The sequence below is a fragment of the Strix uralensis genome, chromosome 18 (assembly GCF_047716275.1).
Source record: "Strix uralensis isolate ZFMK-TIS-50842 chromosome 18, bStrUra1, whole genome shotgun sequence".
Classification (NCBI taxonomy): Eukaryota; Metazoa; Chordata; class Aves; order Strigiformes; family Strigidae; genus Strix; species Strix uralensis.
The window spans coordinates 9,611,544-9,633,352 of NC_133989.1; the positions used below are offsets into that span (position 1 = coordinate 9,611,544).

Genomic DNA, 21,809 nt, shown 5'->3' on the forward strand with positions numbered 1-21,809 from the left:
ACTACTTTTCCTCCCATCTGTATCTGCAAATATACACAACCTTCCTGAGAACAGGCTCTTCCCTTTGATGAGGGGCTGCCGAAGTGAGGGCCCAGTTCAATCCTGGCACAGGGAACGATGTGCAGCCTCACTGAGCTCAGCTGCTCCTGGCTCAGCAAGCAGGGCCTGGGAAGCGATAGGGGCCCTGCTGGGCTTATCAGCGCTCTCTCTGCTCATAATTTTTCTTCTGGCACCAGTCCTTGCTCCTACTTTCACGGGTGATACCACCGGGAGCTGGAGGATGGTGGGAATAGCCCCATCCCCCTAAGGAGGGATGCTGCGGCTCTCCCCCTCGGTGCTAGGTCTGTTCCAGGCGCCTCCCCCACTGTAAATCAGCCCCGGGCCGGCGGGGCCCGGCCAGGAAAGCGTTAACCTTCCCTGCAATGCTGCGTCCCATCTCACGGTGGAGCTGCCTTCCTCTCTTCCACCCCCAACTTCCAATTCACTCCAAACAACTCCGGGACAGAATTGCAGGGAAAAAGCTGGAGGTTCAGACTAGACTTGTTGATCTCCGTTCCGAGGCAGCAGAAGGAAGTACCGGAGCGTTCCTTTGTGTCTGCACGGAGAGAGGGCTGGCGCGGGGGGGGCGGGGGCAGATGCGGCTTCGGCGTTGACTGTAGGCAGGAGTGAGGAGCCGCAGCCGAGGGAAGGCCTTGGAAAGCTTCCTGCCGAGGGATCCGACTTACCTCGTTTCCCTTCCCCTCCCCCCGGACTCCGTGGACAGCCGGCAGCGCGGCCGCCATCCCTCCGCCTTGAGGCTGCCCGCGGGGGGATGCGAGCGGGGCCGCCCCTGCTGCCCGCCCCGCCGCAGGATGTAGCCGCCCTCGGCCCCGCACAGCCCCGCACCGCCTCGCTGGGAGCCCGCAGGAGGAGGTAGGTGCGGGCCGAGCGAGGGGAGCCTTTCCCCGTGTGCGGCGGTGGCCTGGAGGCACCGGCGGTATTTCGGTTTTGGGGCTGGAGGGGGGAACCTGGATCGGCGGGGAGCGGGGCCGAGCCCCGGAGCGGTGCCGGCTGGGCACGGAGGAGCCGTTCTGCTCTGCGCCGGGGTTTCTCTTCGTGCCATCTTGTGTAAGCAACAGTGCTCAGGGCTGTCATAAGCCAGCCGGCTTGGCAAGGAAGCCTCGGGGTTTTTCCTTGTTCCGATTTTCGTTGATTTCCCTGTCATGCAGAGGTCGGCGTGGGGGGCGTGGGGGGGCGTCCCTGGGCAGCCCGGAGAGGCAGAGTGCGTCGTTAGAGTGGCTGGAAATACCCCCTTTTCCCTTCCCCAGCTCCTTCCTCGGAGACATTTGCAAGGCTGGAGTTATAAAAAGCCTCCGCGTCTCCCCGCAGCCCACACGGCTGGATAGGGCGGGAGGCACCGCCGGCTCCGAGGAGCGGGGTTGCCCTGGCCGGGTCATGGGGCACCCGGGGTCCGGCGTCCGCGCTCGGGCAGGGCCCCTCTGCGGGAGGCGGCAGCGGCGGGGCCGGGTGCCCGGGGTACGGCGGCGGCGAGGCCGGTGCACTCCCGGCCGGCCGCTCCGGGATGCGGGGCGGGGGGGACACAACGTGCCTGCCCCCGGCTATCGGCCCGGCGCCTTTCGGGGCGCATCGCTGAGCGGTGCTGGGGGAGCGCTGTGCCCTCCCCTCCCAGCCAGCCCCTTGCTCCCCCGGACGGGCTGTGCGAGCGACCCTCCTGGGTAGAGGCGGGGGCCCCCCGGGGGAGTTGGGGGCGGGGGGGACGGACGGGAGACACACCCGGCCGCCGCCCGGGGGAGCTCGGCGGCAGCGCCCGGGTCGACACGTGGGAGCGGGCGGCCTTCAGCACCGCGGGCGCGGATAGCGCCCGCCCGCCGGCCGTGCGCGGAGCGCGGTTCAGCACCACCGGGGCGGACAGCGCCGCCGCCGCCCCCGCAGCAGATTAGCGGGGCCCGGCGCTCCCCCGCGCGCGGATAAGGCCGCGCCGAGGCGGCCGCGGGCGCGGAGGTCAGCGGGCGGGGACCCATGGTTGGCCTCTCTTGCAGCTCTGGGGCATGGAGGGGAAGGAGAGGTGAGGAGAGCCGGCCCCCGCGCGCCCTGCCCCACGCCGCACCTTGGAGCGTCCAGCCTGAGGGGGACCAGCGATGCCTCTGGGGATGAATAAGCATGGATCTCGCTCTACTACCTCTTTGCCTCCGGACCCCACGGAGATCGTCAGGAGCAAGGCCTGCTCCAGAAGGGTCAAGCTCAACGTGGGGGGGCTGGCCCACGAGGTTCTCTGGCGGACCTTGGACAGGTTGCCGCGGACCAGGCTGGGTAAGCTCAGAGACTGCAACACACACGACTCCCTTATGGAGATCTGTGATGACTACAACCTGGAGGAGAACGAGTACTTCTTCGACAGGCACCCCGGGGCATTCACCTCAATCTTGAACTTCTACCGTACTGGCAAGCTGCACATGATGGAGGAGATGTGCGCCTTGTCCTTCAGCCAGGAGTTGGACTACTGGGGGGTGGATGAGATCTACCTGGAGTCCTGCTGCCAGGCCCGCTACCACCAGAAGAAGGAGCAGATGAATGAGGAGCTGAAGAGAGAAGCCGAGACGCTGAGGGAAAGGGAAGGGGAGGAATTTGATAACACTTGCTGTGCTGACAAAAGGAAAAAGCTCTGGGACCTCCTGGAGAAGCCCAACTCTTCCGTAGCGGCCAAGGTAAGATCTCCACACTTCTTCTCAAGTCTTGTCTATAGTGGCTCATGGCTGGTGATGCTTACATGAGGTGTTGTCCTGCTACCCTTGCTTTAGTGTCTAGGCACTTGTGGCAGGATGGATGCTGTGAGTGAGGGGGAGAATGGCCTCTCAGATGCAAACAAGTTTAATGTATCTTTTTTGGGCAGTTTGGAAGGGATGTGGTTTGAGCTTCCCTGTGGCAGCCTAGGCTGCTCAGTGTGGGAGCAGCTCCGCTGACCTGTGGGTCAGCATACGCTGATTGCTGTGGCTGGAGGTTGCAGACTTGTTATCCAGTGGCCTGTCTTGGGGCATTTTGTAATAGAGATTTCTTTGGGCCTAAAACAGGTGTGTCTCCTACTGCTTAACCAAACTGGCTTTTAAGAAAAGCAAAACTACTTGAACTGTTAGACCCAGTCAGGAAATAATGCCTTCCCTTCCAGGTCTTAATTTAAATTTTGGTGGTGAAATACATCTCCTAGTTATTTGTATCATGCACTCCTAGGCTGCAGGTCTGCTAAAGGTAGTGTTTGAATTTCATCCTTTACCTGATGCCAGCCTATTTTAAGTTTCCCTGTGCAATGCTGCTGCAGCTCTGTCTCTGTCAATAGTTGAAGTGCTGCTTACTCTGAAGTTGGTGCCAGTGCAACAGATCTATTTGAAGGTGTTTGGAAGATAAGATCCATGTTAGGAGAAACCAATGTCAGAGTTGGCTCTGATAATTTAGCTGTCTCATGTTAGTCACATATTCTTTAGTGAGGAAAATCTCTGTGAACACAATGATTCAGTAACCATGGGGACAAAAGTGAAGGGGGAGAGGTTGAACACTCTGGGATGAATAACTGAAAAGCATGAGAGACTGAGCAGTAGGGACCAAAACTTGAATTTTGTATATACCCATGTCTTCACAGTATGGTGAAGAAGTAGAAAGAGGCCCCAGCTACCTCCTTAATGTCACCTCCCTGTTGTACGTACGCTTGCAAATGCAAACCTTGGCTCCATCCCATAGGAAGTCTGGCTTTGATGGACCACTTAGGAAAACAGACTACTTCTTTCCCTCTCTTTTATCTTATCAAAATGTTGCGCATCATGAACCAAGAGCATGTATGAAAGTTTGGGGAATGGATTTTGTGAAGTGTGGAGCTAAATGTCTCATTCTGACAGGGGAAAAGAGAGGCATGGTCGACTGCTGAACCGATTATCACTTTTTTTAATGGCAAACGAAGCCCCAGAATGTCTTTTTCTCTCCAGTGGTACAGATGACACTGTGCTGAATGCATTAATCATTTATAAGGCTCCTTTGGCACAGTCCTGGAATCCTGAAACACAGGCCCCGGGCTTCTCTGTCCATGGCAGTGACTCAAAATCCATTAGAGACTGTTGATGTTCATGATTTATTGTATATGAGCAGGGGTCATTCTTGCCAAATAAGTGTCTTTTGTGATTTACAAATGAAATACTCCGAGAATTTTCTCAGAAAATGAAGCTAGAGTGTAAGTGCATTCGGCATTGCAGGCTCTGGATTAATTGAGAATGAATGGTAATGCATTATTATCCTTCCCATTTAAAGCTACCATTCTGTGACTTTGTTACTGTAATGAAAATGGTGCTGTATGTTCTCAGACCTCAAATATTCCAGTGGTTCCCAAACACAGATTTCTGCTCATTTCAAGTAGCAAGGAAAATGGGCATGCTGAACAATTAGCTTACCAGGCAGGGACAGAAGAGCCGCTAAGCCTATTCTTTATCCGATTTTCTCCCTGCTGGTGGATAGCTTTTCTCTCATGCCAGAGTATGCCCTTTGCTTTGGTCACCTTCATGAGAATTCCTTTCACATATTGAACAGGCTGGACCCAGTCTTCAACTTCTGATGGAAGGACGTGGGGAGAGGCAATTGGCAGCCTGACCCATTATCTGACCTAACCAGCTGTGCCCAGGCTCTGTTTCAGGCTGCATTTTCTAAATCTGAGCCTCTGCCTGATAGCTCCTGGCCAGCTTTCCTCAGCTGTCTGCTCAGTGGAGCACTTTCCCTGAGGCCACCGGCCTCCAGGAACTTCTGTCACTTTTCCTAAAGCCACACTCCATCTGCTTTACCAGGTCTGGGAGCTCAGACTGTTCCTATAGAAAGGGAACAAAGTAAACTATTCTGAGGTACACGACTGTTGCTGAAGGAACTAAAATCACTGTTGGGAAATTCTGTACTACTCTTGCTTATTCTTTTTCTTCAGACTTGCGCCACTCAATGAAAAGGTTTTTCCAGTTAAATGTAACAAACACAGGCTACCTTCATGTTCTTTTTAAGAAGTCTAAAAAATGGCTACAAATGCAGGTTCTCCCCTGAACCTCACACAATCCCTCCATAAGCCATGCCCCACCATCTAACTGCCGCTCCAGCAAGGTGGGCTTTCTTGCTGGCTGTCAGCATTGTTTGTATTTTAACATTTTCTGCACAACACCTGACCTGACTCCTCCACAACAGCTTACTGCAGAAATTCTCATGGTTTTACTGGGACCCGTAAAATCCTGAGAGAGTGAGTTGCTTTCTATTTGTGGTTGGTTTTGGCTTTTTTTTTTTTTTAAAAAAGGAATTAATATGTGATGTACCTTGGGGTGGAAAATAGCATTCAAATAAGAGATGAAGAATCCCCCAGACCTTAATTTTTGTTGCTCTTTTACCCTCTGGGGATTTACCCATATCTTTTGACTAATCTGTCTGGCTTTTAAACTAGCCACCTCATGGCAAGCAGTGTCTTATTTATGTGTGATGCTTCACCCTGTACGTGACTGGAAAGAACGCTGTTAGATTTTATAATACCCACTCTTTGAGAGCCTCCAGATTTCTATGCTGAGACATTAGACAGCTGTTGAAGCCCCAGGCTTGTTGCTTTGCTACCCCCCAGCAGTAGCAGAGGGGTGTTTGCTCCTTTCCTATAATGCTGCAGTCCCTCGCAGCTGTAACTGAAGCTGCACCGTCCTTGTACGAGGTGCCGTAGAGCCGCAGGGCAGCACTCCAGCCCTTCCCCAGGGTCAGACTGTGCAACAGGCACCTGAACCATTTCACTCACCAGTCCATTTAACTTGGAAGCACTTGCTGTGCTGTAGTCCCCTATGCTCACCTTGCCCAGTGGGAAAACCTCTATACACAAAATTGAGCTCTGAGGAACTCTACCTCTAAAAATGAAAAAATATTTAACAGGCAGTTATTTAATAAAACTCTTCATTTCTCTTTCTCTAACCTTACAAGATATTTTAAAGGATCAGTTTCTCCTGCTTTCTGTGACTTTATTTGCCTGTATACCCCTGAGAAATACTCACTGCAGTCTTTGTGGATGCTTCCTCCTCTTCCTGCAATCACTGTTTTTGCATATTCCTGCTTATTTTTATCATTCTCCTAGTCTCCCTTAACAGTTTGGTGGTTGGTTTTTGTGGTGGTTGGGTGTTTTTTTTTTTTTTTTAAATAGCATTCCTCCTTGTACTTTGGTGTACTCACAACATCCATTTTTAACCATAGAGGACTCTCTGGTGCTTGCTTCTGTCTGGATTTACCTCAGATGAAGATAAAGTGCAGATATTTTCTGGAGTAGCTATTACATTTTGTTGTGTGGTAGTTTTCCTTTCCTCAGGAAAGAAAGTGGCTCTCCAGAATCCAAGCAGAACTGCTGTTTTTTCTTGGGACTCAGTGTCCATGTCAGGGCAGTAGTGGCTAGCAGTTTTCCATCACTCGGGTTTAGGCTTTTAACCATAATTGCTCTTTCCCTCAACAAGGCTAAGCCTGTGCAGCTGGTTTCTGTCACCCACAACCCAGTTTGCAGCCCTGGGTTTCCAAAGCAGAAGTCCTTCCTGTAGCTGTTGTTTTTTACAAACCAAGCTATTTAGGATCTGTGGGTATCTCGCTTGCCTGGTGAGACATTCGTGCCCCTTGCGAGAACCAGCCTAACTGTAAATCCAACTAGACTTCATGGCATCCCAAAAAAATCAGACTGAGGTTGTTCCATGCTTTCCAGTGTAACCAAAGAAAAAAATTAGACCAACTCGACATCTTAATTAACTTATATGGTCTTGGAAATCCTCTGATCACCTGGACCTTTCCAGCAACTCCTCAAGAACATTGCCCTTTTTGCCTCTTAGGAGGAAAATAAATGCTTTCTTCATTTAGTCCTTACAAATTATTTCTCTGATCAATATTTGAGCAATTAGTGTTGCACAGAGGGGGGGGGGGGGGGGAAAGTCTGCTCGTCTTACAGACTCCTCTGCATGTGCTGGTTTCATCTATTTTTCTCTTGCTGTCCTGAAGGCTGAGAAAAACACGATGACATCACCCACTTTGCAAAAAGCTTCTCTGCATATCTGCATGTCAAGTAGGATGTGCACTTCCTCTCCTCCTCGCTGCCTCCACTTCCCACTTGTCCCTGTCCTGTTGGGAGCTCAGCTGCAGCAATCCCTCCGTTCTGGCAGGCTTTTTCTTAGCCTTTCCCCTGTTCCTACTATGTCTTTGCCAGTGCAATAATATCACATTTATCCTTGAAAACATGCAACTCCAATTCAGTAATCTTATTATGCATGCCTCTACATTTGTTGAACAGCTTTTCTCGAGCTGCCCACTGCTCTCTGCGGCTAATCTCTGGATGCATTGCTCAGGGATTGGGGAGGTTGCTCTCTAAGCTCTTTTCTTATTATTGTTGATAGTAGTGACAAAATAAGAATGATAAAGACTCTTGGAGATGCATTTGCTACATCTAGAGCGTCCTTCCCCCACGTGGGCTTTCTATTCCTGGCCCTCCCTTATGGCATGCAGTTTTCATTCATCTCTAAACCTGCCTGAATTTAGCATTCAGGAGAGGAAACCCCTCTCCCTAATTGTAGGGGTCACATTTTAGCCATGTCTCATCTGTGTCTGAGACTTCCATCACCAGACAGGTGTTGATTTTGTCTGTTAAAGACAGATTGCACATATTTTGTTTGCATCTGTGACTTTCATTTTTCTGATGCAGCTACTGCCTTGGCTTTTCTGCTATATATAGGAGACTTTTTCCCTTCATCCAAAGTAAACTCCTGCCTTTGGAGATCCTCAAAAGCAGGACCTCATTCCAAAGCCTTTCCCCTGGGTTCAGGGATTTGCCACTTTGGTCTATAGCTTATCGCTGGGTTTCTAGCACAGCACTGTCCTGTGGACACACAAACAATTGCTGGTCTGTATCAATCTCTCTTTATCCTGCAGCTCCTTTCTGGGTGTGTGTTTTTCCAGTGAACTTCTTAAATCTTTTGTCAGGGGAGCCCTAATTACAACGTTCAGTTCCCTGCAATGTGTCCTCTACTTCTCTCTCACCGATGACCTTCCTGCAATGTATTGCTGTGCTGCCAGTCCCAGAACTTCTCTGCATTACAGCCTCCCTAAACTTCCAGTTTGGGGGTGGGGGTGGAAAACCCTAGTAATACTGCCAGCTTGGTAATTATGTCCTGTGATTCTTTCCTGGCTCTAAAAGATCTTGCTGGGAGGCCTTGTAACATAGGAGACACTCTGGCCATGACATCGGCTTGTTAGTCTCCCACATCCCTAACGCAACGTCCCATGTTATTTCCTGCATGGGATGCATCTGCCAACAACAAGCTTGTTCTAAACTCTCCAGGAGGGTTCCTCACCCTTCAAAGGTGATCCTTTCTGCAGACCTATTTACTGCAGCCCTGAGCACCCCTTGGTGCTGGCACTTCCTGCCTGAAAATGGTTTGGGTTCAGCAGTTTACAAGCCAAGCCTGCGGGTTTGCAGTATCTAAAGAGTTTTATAAAAGGAAAGTTAAAATTGTTATGCATAGTAGTTCTTTTGATGTACTTGCCCTACAGTTCATGAAGTATAGTGTGCATGGACATACATATGTAGGCATAACCCTGGGTTTTTACTAGGAAAGCCTGGAGGAAGTTTGTGGTCCTCCCTGAGCCTAAGCATCCACATCTGTGTGAGACTGCCTGCCTGCCTCAGGAGGGAAGCGGCAAGCTTATGTGCTTGGGCTGAATTCCTTAGAGGACGTGTGCTATAGAAGTATAGTTGATGCTATTTTTAAAGCACCAGCTCTCATTTGTACCTTTGAAAAATCTCTCTGAGAAATTAATTCCCCTCACTGCTCAGTGTTCTCCCATCCTGCTCAGCCTGCGAACAGACATGATTTAAGGTGCCAACATCACCAGTCAAAAATGCAGGAAATCTTGCAAAAATGGAAAATCCCTGTTTTGTTCAACTGTAACTGCAGAGGTTTAATAATAATGGGATTCAGAAGATGAGTGCTGGGCCTGATCCACCCAGGAAATGCTGGTGTGGTGTAATGCTTGCAAAGTGTGGGTGCAGCTATGGCTGGTACCTGTGCAAAGCACTTGCGTGCGCTGCTGAGTCAAGGATGCCGTGCCCGACGGGTGTGCACTGACTGCAGCAGTGATCAGAGCTAGCTGTGCAGAGGCACTCGAGCTGTGTAGAAAAATCAATTCTTTTCATTTTTTAAAACACTTTCTTCATTTAACTCTTCTTACACAGTGGGATAAATATCCTTGCCATCACGTTCCTACTTTTGCCTGTTCCTCTTGATCCTGAAGATCACAATTTCCTTCTGATTTCTCTTGATGTAAATGCCCCCATGGAGAAGAATAATCCAATGTTACTTTTACAACATGAGCGTTGCTATTTGTTATTGCTAATGGCAAAATATTTATGTCAAAGAAAGTTCACAGCTGATCACTTAGTTCTTATAATAAACACAGTCAATATGATTTACTCCATGGAGATGTCTGGCAGCAACAGAAGAGGCACAATGTGGCCAGTGAATATGAGCAAGACATTAATATTAGCCTTCTCTCAAGAAGCTATACATTGTCACTGCTTCTACTGCATCAAGGCAGACAAGGATCAGACCCCTGCTCTTATGAGAGTTGCCTAGTTTGTTTCCTAGATCTAGAGGCCCAGCTCCACCATGGGCTGGGTTGGCTTCCTGTGTGTTGCGCTAGGACTGGGAGCTCGGGGATCCCTGCTCCACACACTGTCACTTAAGTGTTGTGCTTGGGCACTCTATCCTTAAGATGACCTTGCCCTAAGTTTAGTCCCTGGGGCAATAACCACACATTCACCTCCTGGCTTTCTTAATTACTCAGTACAGCAAAAGTAAACCTTGTAGTAAGCTTCCCCTGCCCCAAGTTTGGCTGGTTTCTGGTTTCTCTCTGCTGTCCTACCTTTTCTTGGCCTCCCCCTTCTTTACAATCCGGCACTAGCTTAACATGTTTACCAGCAGCACTCAGGTCTCATTCTGATTTTTAATGAAAAAGTTCTACTCTTTATTCTAGAACGAGCCTGGAAGAGTGCTGCGCTTTTCTAGGCAAGCACTGTGCCTTTGTACCTGCCATAACCCCTCCCAAAATGCTGGCATGTAAATATCCAAAGCACGTTTATTTTCCAGGTCCCCCAATAACACCAGCAGCCCCAGCCCTGCTTCTGTGGAGCATAAAACTCCCATTGAATGTAATGGGAACAGATGAGATTATAATGTCTGTACTCATCAAGCAAAGCTCTCAAAGTGCTTTGAAAAGATGGATTAGTTAAGGCCAGGACAAACCTGTGATATATGTATAATCCCCATCTTAAAGTGAAGAGGTGATCATTGCCCAAGGTCAATGAGGAAGGCCAGGGCAGAGCGGCGGGGGGGGGACCCTGTCTTCCCCCTGTCCCATGTCACCAGTACATTTTCATGGTATAGATGAGCTTCCAGTGGCCCCTGCCTGTGGTGAGATATTACAGAGGGAAAGGTGATGGCAGCCCTCTGACAGTTTGTCCAAGGGGATGGAGTGAGAAATCAAACCTCTTCTTGTTTCAGTACAGGTATTGCTACTGAAATGAATCCAGCCTGCATGGGAAGGTCCTGGAAAACTTTGTCATGTTTGAGGAATGAGTGGTTACAGAAAAAAGACAAGATTTCCTCTGGTAGATCTAAAAGCAGGTCTGTACTGGGGCATTTTCAGTGCTCTCTGGTGCAGTTCTGGCTGTAGGGAGGAGATACTCTCTTGCTATTCAAAACAGTTTAACAGTATGTATGTTCGACTATACATATAAAAAGCTGCATTGTGAAATGATAAATCATAATATATATCCAGTACAGTATATATTGATATGTATGCACATATACTATACTAAAATTGCCCTTCCATATGGGAATTTCTTTTGTACCAAAATTAACCTGTATAAGGATTTATTTTCAATTAAGAACTAATCCTAGCAACCGGCTCCACTTTGAGCACAGCAAACGTAATGAACGACTCAAATATTACTCAACAGGAATAGTATCTCCTCAGACAAAGCAATTGCCACCTTCGCTAGTAACAGTATCTGTGTGAATGGGAGGGTCAGAGCATGGGCTTTTTGGTAGCTTGGGAGCTCTCTTCAGCCTGGCCTTGAAGATGTATTGACATTTTTAGGAATGTTCCCCCTTTCGCCATTCACAAGTCTCTTCCAGACCTGTCGCGATTCCTGTGAATGTTTTCGTTGAAGTTTGCAGCTATTCTGATCCAATAATGTGGACACTTGGTCCAACAGCTGTGGATGTTCTGTAACTTCGCTGGAGGTGCTGGCACCGCACTGTGGGGAAGGTGGCCTTAACTCACCACTCTGCTTCTTGGTCACATGTCTGAAACCTGGCTTTGGACAAGAGAAATCAATAACAAAGCAAAACTGAAGTACTTGTTGGTTGTCATATTGACAACATTCATCAGGTATCCATCTAATCTCATAAAAAACCTGTGCCATTAACAAAAGCTGGGTGAACAGTCAAAACAAATGGAAGGAACAATTTGTTTTAAAGTTCATTTTTTCTGTAGTACATAATTAGTTCCAGTTATTATGAGCCGAACTTATTCACTGCTGTTTGGACTAGGATTCATGCAGAGTCTCTAGCCAAAAGCACAGATTAGTTTTGTTTTATTTTATTTAAGTCCATTTGCTCTTGCTCATTTTTGAACAAAATGGAGCTGTAAATCTCATTTCCAGTACATAAACAGCATAAACACCAGAAATGCTCTCTCATTGGTACTGATGGACAAAATGTTTCTAAAACATGATTATACTTACAAAATTTTATTTTAGACTTAAGATTCCTTGTGGGTAATGAGCATAAAAAATGCTCATTTTGCTAAAAGAATAAATTGAAGATGTGAGCAAAGAGGTCTGTATCTGTCTCACTACTAAAAATCTTTTGTAGGGGGCAGGAATTGTAGTAAACACACTTTCCATGACACAAGAAATCTCTTCCATGTGCCAGGTATTCCTTGCTTGGCTAGTTTCAATGGTATCTGATGGTAGCGTAAACTGGGAATGGAAACATGTTGTGGAACAAAGCACCAGGAGCAGCTCCTTAGTTCCATGAGGACCCTTTTATACAACTATGTCCAGTCTTTTCTTAACCTTTTCTGCAGCAATTGGGTCTGCCAGTCCCTAACTTCCTCTACCTTGTCATCCGAGTGCATTGTAATGTTTGTCCACCCGGTTGCCTTGTAAAGGAGAGCAGCATGATTATCCAGGTTTACTTGGAGAGGGTACAGAGGGACTAACTGATTTCTCAGGGTCTGTGATGGAGCAAGGAATGGAGTCGTAATCCACCCCTAATCCCTGGACCACTTTTTTCTCCGGTGCAGCTGGATCCCAGTTGTAAGCATTCAAGAGGCAGCTGTAATACGTAAGAGTTTAATGCTTCCATGAAACTGCTTAGGAATCAGTCTCAGATTGGGTTTCTTAATTTTTCTGGGAATCTTGTTTGTATCTGGCACGTTCTCAGCTCTGAAAAACTTCTTTCTCATGGCTGTAACTTTTCTGTTTGTTTCAAAATGTCCATCTATTGCTCTCCACGCTTAATTTCTTTTGTATCACATGCTTTTATTAACCATAGTGATCACACATTAAACAAACTCTCTTTACTTCTCTTAACTGGTACATTTGACCTCTTCCACTATTAGAAATTACTGCAACATCTTTGTACTTCTCCATATCTGGCCATTCTCAAAAACTATGGGTTCATTAAGTGTCTGGATGGAGAAGGAGTGTAACTCACTTTCCGAGGCAATGTTTGCTGTCTGCTATCAGAAGAACCCAGCTTCTGTGGTGGAATAGGGAGCTTTCACTCCTTGTTTACTTATTTTTGACTTTTTGGTAAATCCGTCCTTTATAGCATAAAAGTTAAATCTTTTTAGAAAAGAAAAGAAAAGAAAAAAAAAGTGTTGTCTCCTCTCCTGTCAATGTGCCAGAAGTTTATTAATAATACATAATAATTATACATTGCATTTCTTAGCTCCTTTCATCTGAGGATCTTGCAGTGCTTCACAAACATTAATTAAGTAATCCTCATGACTGCCTGGTGCAGTAACTATTATTATCAATCTACACTTCAGTGTGACAACACAGAAGAAATAGTAAATAAGAAAATCTCCCAGATACAGGCAAGAGCAAATCTGGTCTAGAAAGGTAAAGCAAACTGTGGCAGATATAATAATTTTGTAGCTGTATTTTGTGTAAGTGAATCCACTAGTCTGCCTGTCGATGTATCTGTGCCATTGCATCTGAAGTTGACTGGTGCTGGACACAGGCTGAAGACAGGAGTTAGGAGGCTTTTTAGACCAACACAATATTATCTCTGCTGGCAAGAGAAAAGTTGTGATTGGTAGCCAAACTCATGTTCCTGGTTGAAAGCAGTGGAGCTGGTGGCAGGAGGTTTTCTCTGAAGCAGCCTCAGTGATGGGATTTACCAATCCTCACTCCAAGAGAGCCTTCATTTGTAATCCTTTGCAGAAGAGGTCCCTGAGATGCAGCCCATCAAGTGTATGTAGTGTCCTATGAAGGGTCTCTTTAACCCTCAGCAGGACCAGCTGACCACCAAGACTGTCAGAACGATGGAGCCTCCTCCAGTGCCCACACCAGATGGGTATGAGGGAGCCAAAGGGGTCACCATGCAGAGTGTGGGGACCTTCACACTTGAGCTTTTAATCTCTGACTACTTCCCTGCTCTCTTGCCTTCCACAGGGAACCACTGCAGAGTTGCTCCCAGTCTGACTCTGCTTTTGCAGGGGAAGGAGCTTTTGTGGTGTCCCCACATAAGGTAGCTCTCACCTTTCTGTGCACAAAGCTTTAGGAAGTCTTGCAGGGTGGACTGCAAATCTCACCTTAGTTCTTCACCCTCAGTCCTTGGACTAAGAGTTGCATGAGCATCTACATCTTACTACCTTGACTGGCATCACTTAGGAATGGGTTTGTTCTAAGAAAGAATAGCTTTTGTCAAGGTAGAACAGAGAGGAAAAATAAATACCAATGTTCTGGCAGCAAATGCCCCCTCACTTTACAACTGTACCACACGCTTATTGCCAGTGAGCTGAATTAAACCTAGGTTAGCCAACACAGTTATTCTTAGCCTCTAATCTTCCCCAGGTAAGAGTCTGATTGATCTCAGCAGGTTTTGCAGCATTTAGCTGAGAAAAGCCATGTCTTTTAAATGTGTTACCTGTTACTATGAGGAAGGCAGGCTCACACAACAGCAGTTTTGGTTTGCAGTGTTAAGTACCTGCCAGTTTTTGCAATGTATTAAGATAGATTATGTCAGTGTTGGGAGGGACTAGGAGAAGGTCCTTTGGTCCAGTTTCTCAGGAGTGTTGAAGACCCTCTGGTACCACAAGAGCTCTCAGATATGTCAACCTCTAGTTTTGCCTGCTGGAGGAGATGCCAAATGGCATGACTGGCATTTACTTTTGGTTTATTTTGACAAAGTTGTGGGCTTGGTAGCTGAATCCAGGTATATCGTGTCCTATTTATTGTTATTTTGATCATTCAAGGTAAATTTGAAGCAGATGAAGTCTAGTGTGTGAAGTCTGATTAATTCGTACTATCTGGGGCTTACTATCCCTGCCTTGACTGAAGCAGATCTTATCATAGGGAGCTTTTCAGGAATAAGAATCCTCCTTCAGGAACAAGAATATCCTTCAAGCCACCCAATGTACTGACAGACCCAACACTTGCTGTAGGTGTTTTAACCCTTTCCTGACTCCAAGTTCCTGTATGTGGCTCAGCATGACAGGACAGGGCACTTTTGGGCTGTCCTGGTAAGAAGATATTTCCACCAAACATAAGATGTGCTGCATTCTAGATCACGTCAGGTATCAGAGTTCACGTTGCTAATTGACGTGTTTGTGCTCTCTGTGTGTTTACTCACAATGTTATTCTATAGGAGTAACTTTAGACTTTCAGCAATCCCAGGGAATGGTCTCATTTAACACCTGCAGCCCTGGCTAAAGCCAGCTTTAGAATATGCAATCTACCTACTGAAATATGAGACTTTCACCATGCTAGGCAAATACATCTGTTCCCACTAGAGTGATATCTGGTCTCTCTTTCCTCTCCGCTGAACACTGGGGAAGGTATAATTCCATTATTTCTTGTATGTCCACTAAGCTAAAGAACAAATTTGCTAAAGTTTCTGGCTGTGAATGAATGGCCATGAATGAAACCCACTTGACTTAGTAGTTATTTTTAAAGACACTCTTAAGAGCTCCTTGTAAAGTGACTGTGAAATACTTCTTAGTTTGCACTATCCTCTGGAAAACTTGCTTCATGGTCCAGAAAACTTGGGCATGGTGATGCCACTTCCAGGAGTTATAGATGTAATTTATTTAATTCATAAACTCTTTGTAGGAAGTTCCATCTTTTTGTTCAGTGTTTATATAGCACTAAGTGCAACACTGTCCTGACTCACAGCTCATGTATGCTACCCCAAAACAAGTAATAAATAGGTTTTAGAGAGAAAACAGTAACTGTCGTAGAAAGATATGGGGTTAGTTTCCATAATTACTAATCCCATAACCAAACTGGCCTGTTTCTTGAGGAGGAGTGGCAGAAGGATGGCATGCCTCTGCCTGCTCTTCAACTGTGTTGCTCGCCTCACCACCACTTGCTCACTTAATGTGGCATCCCAGTTGCTGGTAGGACTCTGGGCTGCCTGTAGCAGCGAGGGATTAAAGGATGTGTTTTGTCATCCTCCTCACACAGAGGCAGTGATCTCCAAAACAGTGAATGGGGCAAATATGGAGAGAAAGTTATTGCTTTGGCTATCCCTGCTTAATTCACATAAGCTGGTTGCATTACAGGTTTTGTTGCTATAAAATAGTCCTAAAGCATCTGGGAAGCATTACCCCAGGCACTCTGTGCCAGTTCCAGTACATGAGTGTGTTACTGATACTTTCCACACAGACACAATCTGTGGTCTTGACCTGAGCGTACTTAGGCAGGCATGTGTGTGCAAAGGGAGGATGAACAGTGAGGTTGTACACATGGTTGCCGTGATTTAGCATGCAAATCAGGTAGCTGGAATACGCAAATGTATCATGCAGCTTATACAAGCAATTACTTAATCTGTGTGTGGAAAAACAGGATAATTGTGTGCAAATTAGACGTATCATTGCATACGGTGCAGTTGTGTGTTTAAATGGTCATCAAACCAGATCCTTTCTATCAGTAATAAATGACTTTATATCCTGAGGGAAACAGTACTAAGTGTCTTCCTAATTTTTTTTTTTTTTTCCTTTTTCACCAGGTCCTTAAACAGTTCAAATCTCTGCTGTCATTTCACCCCTTGTTTCCTACATTATCACTTACCTGCTGGAATATCTATTTTCCTTAGGATTTTTGGGGGGGGGATAAGCTATAAGACTGGTAATAGGCTCCCTCTTCCTGCCCACAGAACAATCTTTTGCATCAAAAGTACATTACAACCCCCTCTTTAAAAGCCTGTTTCTTTCAATAGGAGTCCTTCACCGTTGACCTCCTTTCCCAAAGTGTTTCTGGTGAGTCCAGTGAGTCAAAATTTATCTTGATGTTCTTGAATTCAGGCCCATGGTGTTGTACTGCTCTGGTTTGTCTTCCCTCCATGCAGGTGGGATGAAATCCCTAACTGAGATAATGGTCTGTTGGGCAGTGACATGGCTGATATTGGCAGATCATGCTGTGAGTTTTCTGCATAGACTCCAAAAGCTGATTTTTCTCTCTTGCGCCTCTGACCAACATCTGCAGAAGATGAAAAATCTCTCTTCAATTTTCCCATGCTTGTCTTGGTAGGATGTAAATCCTTTGAGCACCGCTTCTTTGCCCTGTGCTTGTACGTTGGAGCCCTAATTCAAGGGGCAAACAAACACAGTCTGTCTTTTTACTGCCCTGCTGGTACAGCATCATTTCTGCTTGTGTCCTTCAGAAGGAATACAGATAAAGCTTAGTTTGGCCAGCTGTCGCCTTTTTGATTTAGTATCTTAGGTGGTCAACAGCTAATGATTAGTCTTAAATGTCACCTCTCATCCTTTCAGACTGACTACGTAAACTGTTAGGATGTTTCAATACATTTTAAGTAAAGCAGTGGTGTCCTGTGCCAAAGAACAGAGAGCGAATATGGCAAAGCTCCAGCCTTTGCACCTGTTCTGGTTTGCTTTTTGTGTGAAGTGCTGTATAATTGTCTTCTTCATTAGCAGCCTGCTGAATTCTGGTGTGTGAGAGATTAAAAACTCTAATGAATATGGATTATTTCAAATATTTTCCTTTGGGACCCAGTACAGAATGGAGATTTTTGGAGCTATATGTTCATATAATAACAGGGAATATAAGATGCCTTCCCCTGTCCTTTTTCAAAGTTATCTCTTAAGAGTGAGTATCAAAACAGACAGCTGATCCTCCCGCTCTGCCTAGGGCATACATGATGCTTAGATCCAGCTGACCCTCTAGCTGGATCTGGCTAGAAGCAAAATGAAAACCTTGCTAAGAGTGGAAAACTTCAGCACACGCATAACTTTCAGCATGTGAGTAGTCTCCTTGAAGTCAACAAGACTTAAGCATCTGCTTAACATTAAGCATGTAGCAAAGAGGGAGTGAGTTATGGTGCAATTAAAGGACCCATTTCACTGAGGAGGCCAGGAGGGTGTGCTGGCTAAATTGCTGTGAAAATAAGGATATTTTCCTCCTCCAATTAAAATTCTTCAGTGCTTAAGGTTAATGTGTCATCTGCAACATCCAAGAGGCCTGGAGAGATTGTTTCTGTGGAACAGATGTTCAACAATCTGCATTTTATTTTTTTGTCAGTTTGGACACTTCTTGCTTCTGCTTGCAGAAATTGGATCCTTCATACCTACAGGGAAGGCTGTTCTCTGCCCTGGTCAGTCTCCATAGTGTCCTGAGGGGATCGCAGAGTGCTCTGCAGGAGTCTGCTTAAGCTCACGTTGCAGGCAGGAAAACTGAGGCACACTGAGACATTCGCAGCTTTCCCAACTCCCAGGTCAGGTTTGAGCCCCAGACAAGTGTTTCCCACACCAAGTGAGCCGTGGAGGCAGTGTCAAACCATCCAGCCAGGCTGGTGCCCATCAGATGTGCGCTGTGCCCCCTTGGCCGGGGCTCAGAGCAGGCACATTAGCCGTTACCTCCCCCAGCTGACATGCTAGGCTGGTAAGCCACAGTGAAGCACCTCATGAGCCTGAGCCCTAGCATCCTATGTCACCATTAAGGTCTCATCTACTTTTTGTGGCTATAATTGTGACTGCTGGGCCCAGGAGCTGTGAGATATGGCTCTAAGGGGAAGGGAATCTGTATTTTCTCTAATTCAGCCATCTGTCTCCCACTGCACATTCAAATCAAGTCCTTTCCCCGCCCTGTGAAAGCAACACTTGGATTCTCATTCCTGCCAGCATTGCAGAGCCAGTCTCACTGCAAGAGAGCAGGACAAAGTGGGGAGAATCTCTCTTTGACCTCATTTGGCAATATCCTCCCAAACTGCATAGCAAAAACCCTCTTAAAGCAGAAATCCATGTAACAGCAGCTCTCTGATGGGCCAGGTTCCTCAGCAGGATGAAGGAGCAGGGTGACCTTGCAGGAGCTCAGTTAGATCAATAGGCTGGTAGAGGTAGGGTGGCTTAAATCTTCCTGTTATTCTGAAGATTTTTTGCTGGGGAAAACAAAGGGATGAAACTTTTACAGGAATGTTTAACCAGCTGCTGAGTGGGGGTCCCATGGTAGAGGCAGCAGCCAAGCAGTTCCCCTAGGGAAAGCCCCCGGCCCTGGGAGCACTGCAGCCAGCCAGCAGCCAGCACATGCAGATGCTCTCCAGCCTGTGGAGAACACTGAGGTCTTTTTTGCCAGATAATAAATCTCAGTCCTTAACTGGCTGTGCAGGGATACTATTCCTCTCCAGGTGAAGAATCACATGGCCATAAAATTTTGTAATATAAACAAGGCAGACGTGGTCAGAATCCTATTTGGACAGATTTATAGCTTGGCTATGGAGCAGCAACCTTGCCTGGGCTTTATGCCACTGGTAATTAATATGCATCCTGGGCTCTGTTTTCCTTCTGGACAGTGTACTCTTGCATGCTTGTGTTTTAGACTGTAAGCATGAAAGTCTGCTGTCTTCTGAGAAAGAGACTTTCCTGGGGAGGCTGTGCTGGAAAGCTATTGTCCTACAGATTGTGTGAAAAAGAAAGATAGTGAATAGCCAAATTTGGGAGAGCAGCACTTCCCCAGCACGCTTAAAGCTTCCAGGTAGCTGGCACTGAGTCTTTGTGTAGTGATTATCATAAAGACAGTTGATATTTGCCATAGCTCCTGCCTACACTGAAATGAAGAGGTTGCTGGAGAAACCACATTTTGTCTGTTGACATTGGACAGTGATCTCCAGCTCTCTGCAGGATATTTATGGGAAACAATGGTAGGGTCTAGGTGCAAATACCTGCACCAAATCTTTGAACAAAATTTCTCTGCTGCTAATTTATTCCAGTCTAATTCAGCAAAGCATGTGAATGTAAGCTTCCCTTTCAGCATGTGCTTTCCTAATGTATGTACGTCCCACTAAAGCTGACTAAAGGTGTGCTCATGCTCTCCTGAAGTGGATCAGTGCCGTGGAAAGAGCCGGGTGTCTATTGAGTCAACCTGGAGCACTGTGGTGACACAGAGAGGAGAGGACATCAAGGAGAGACTTACCACCAGCAAACCTTCCTAGCAACAGCAGTGGCAGCAGGGTCCCATTTGGCCCATGAAGAGGCAGGAGACCAGATGAGGATAGATCATGTTGCCTCAGTATTTACCTCCTGTCCTCAAATGCTGGGTGAAGCCACCATTTTATTTTCTCCTCTCAATAGCTTTCCTTGGAGTGACATTGGTGTCCTTTGTTGTCCTTCTCTTCCAGGTGTTCACACCCAGAGGTGACCTCAGGAGTTACCACCCCTCTGAGCTGCCCAGATTTGCCATTTTTCATCATGCACCCTCAGGTCATCTCTTAGGCATTCCTTTGCAACTCTGCACTTCAAAAACTTTGAAAAATAGTAAAAGGATTAAAGAAAAAGGCAGAGAGGGGAGAGAAACTTATCCTGTGTTATTCCAGGGGACATGATCCCAGCACTGGATCTGGGCATAGATTTTCAACTTGGACAATCCCCCATGTATGAAATCCATGCTAAGCATCATCCAGCTCTGTAGGCAGAAACTACTCGCAATAATGCAATTTTCCTCCTTCTCACACAACAGCTGTTCCCTCTTCCCTATCCTTCCCATTTTCTGTAGGCATTCAGTCACAGTGCTTGTGTATAGAGGAGTTTTGGCATTGTGAGTCCCCTCCCTCCTCTGCTGGTAGGGGTACAGTATAAAAGATGTATCTAACTAATGACCAGTGAGCTAGTGCCATTCAAAGCTATCTGTTATAAAGTAGGAGAGAAGGTGCCAAGCACATTAAAATCTGTCACTTTTAGAATTTGGATTTGAAGCAAGCACTGTTGCATTGATGGGTTATTTGTTTTATTGTTAATGGGATTTCTCTGTACTTTTCTGTCTCTGTATGGTTTGGAAAACACATCTTGGTAGGTCAGCAATCCTAGAAACATAGGCCTTAACAACAAAATCAATATGGTTTCATTAAACTTAGTGTGTGGTGTGCAATTATGTTATTTTCTCAACAGCAAGTGGCTGTATCAGCTCAGGCAGGGAGAAGGGCTTAGCTGGGAGCTCGCTGAGGCTTGCCTGGGTGCAGACACTGGGCTGCTGGAAGCCAGGGCTTGGGTTTACCATACACCAGCTTTGCTCTAATTCCCAATGGTGATGTTTTAGTGTGCACTATGTGTAAGACAATTTACTCCTCAATTGCGTATTTGAAGCCATGGAGACTGTGGATGGCAAAGGCTACCTTGTGTTTGTGATTGAGTTAGTCACTGAGGGTTGAATAAAAGCATTCTGCAGCAAATGATTCCATCACAGGTGTTCTGTGACCCTACCGCACGTTATCCCAAAATAACTCAGTTATGTGGCAGTTTTACAGCATATGTATGGGCCAAATGACTTCTTTTTAAAGAAGCAGATTATGTAAAATGACCTGGTTTTCTGTTTAATGACTTAAGCTGTATTGATCAAATGACAACCAGTCTGATAGGCTGGTTGCCATGGGATTGTCTGATACCTCCGAAAAACCCAAAAGGGTTTCTTTGGGTTCAGAAGTCGATGGTATACCAGTATTAAAGCTAAGGCATGTGGTTTGGCCTTGTTTATACTTCCCCTGCAATTTACAGGGATCTCTGGTGGCGTGTGAGATTTCCTGTGAGACAGTAAGAGGCAAGTGTGCGTCGGGATGCTCCAGCGTGCTGGGCTGATGAATAACGTTTCATGTGCTGGCAAAGGCCTGAGGAAACTCTGTGCCTTCATATCTTCATGCCCACAGAGCCCCTTCCCAGCACTGCCAGCATTTCTGGCAGCGTTTGATCAAAGTCTTTACTTTGAGCTCTGTGTTGCAGGAAAAGCAATGAGAGCAAGCTCCCTCCTTCTACCTCCAGGAGAAGGTAAGAGCTGCTTCTGTCTGAGCTGAGTCCACAACTAGGTGTCCACAGCAGGATTTTCAAAGCAGTGGAAGTTCATTTTATGGTACCACACAGGCAATCAGACTTTATGTGTACTGCTAAGACCTTGGAAAGGTGCACAAAGTGTGGGTGGAATGGCAGGTTATTTGCTATTTGAGGTGAATAACACACACTACATTTAAAACGACCTAACTGGTCTAATTATAGAGCTGACAGCTGTG

At 46.5% G+C, this 21,809-nt stretch overlaps 1 protein-coding gene across 1 annotated transcript in view; it reads left to right on the plus strand.

The window, feature by feature from the left end:
• The first annotated feature begins 555 nt into the window (after nucleotides 1–555).
• Nucleotides 556–21,809, plus strand: part of KCNB1 (potassium voltage-gated channel subfamily B member 1) — a 127,945-nt gene continuing 106,691 nt past the window's right edge. The window contains exons 1-2 of the mRNA XM_074888006.1: nucleotides 556–912; nucleotides 2,040–2,705. Coding sequence (XP_074744107.1) covers nucleotides 2,139–2,705 — 567 coding nt within the window. The 5' untranslated portion in view covers nucleotides 556–912; nucleotides 2,040–2,138. The remainder of the gene's footprint in view (nucleotides 913–2,039; nucleotides 2,706–21,809) is intronic.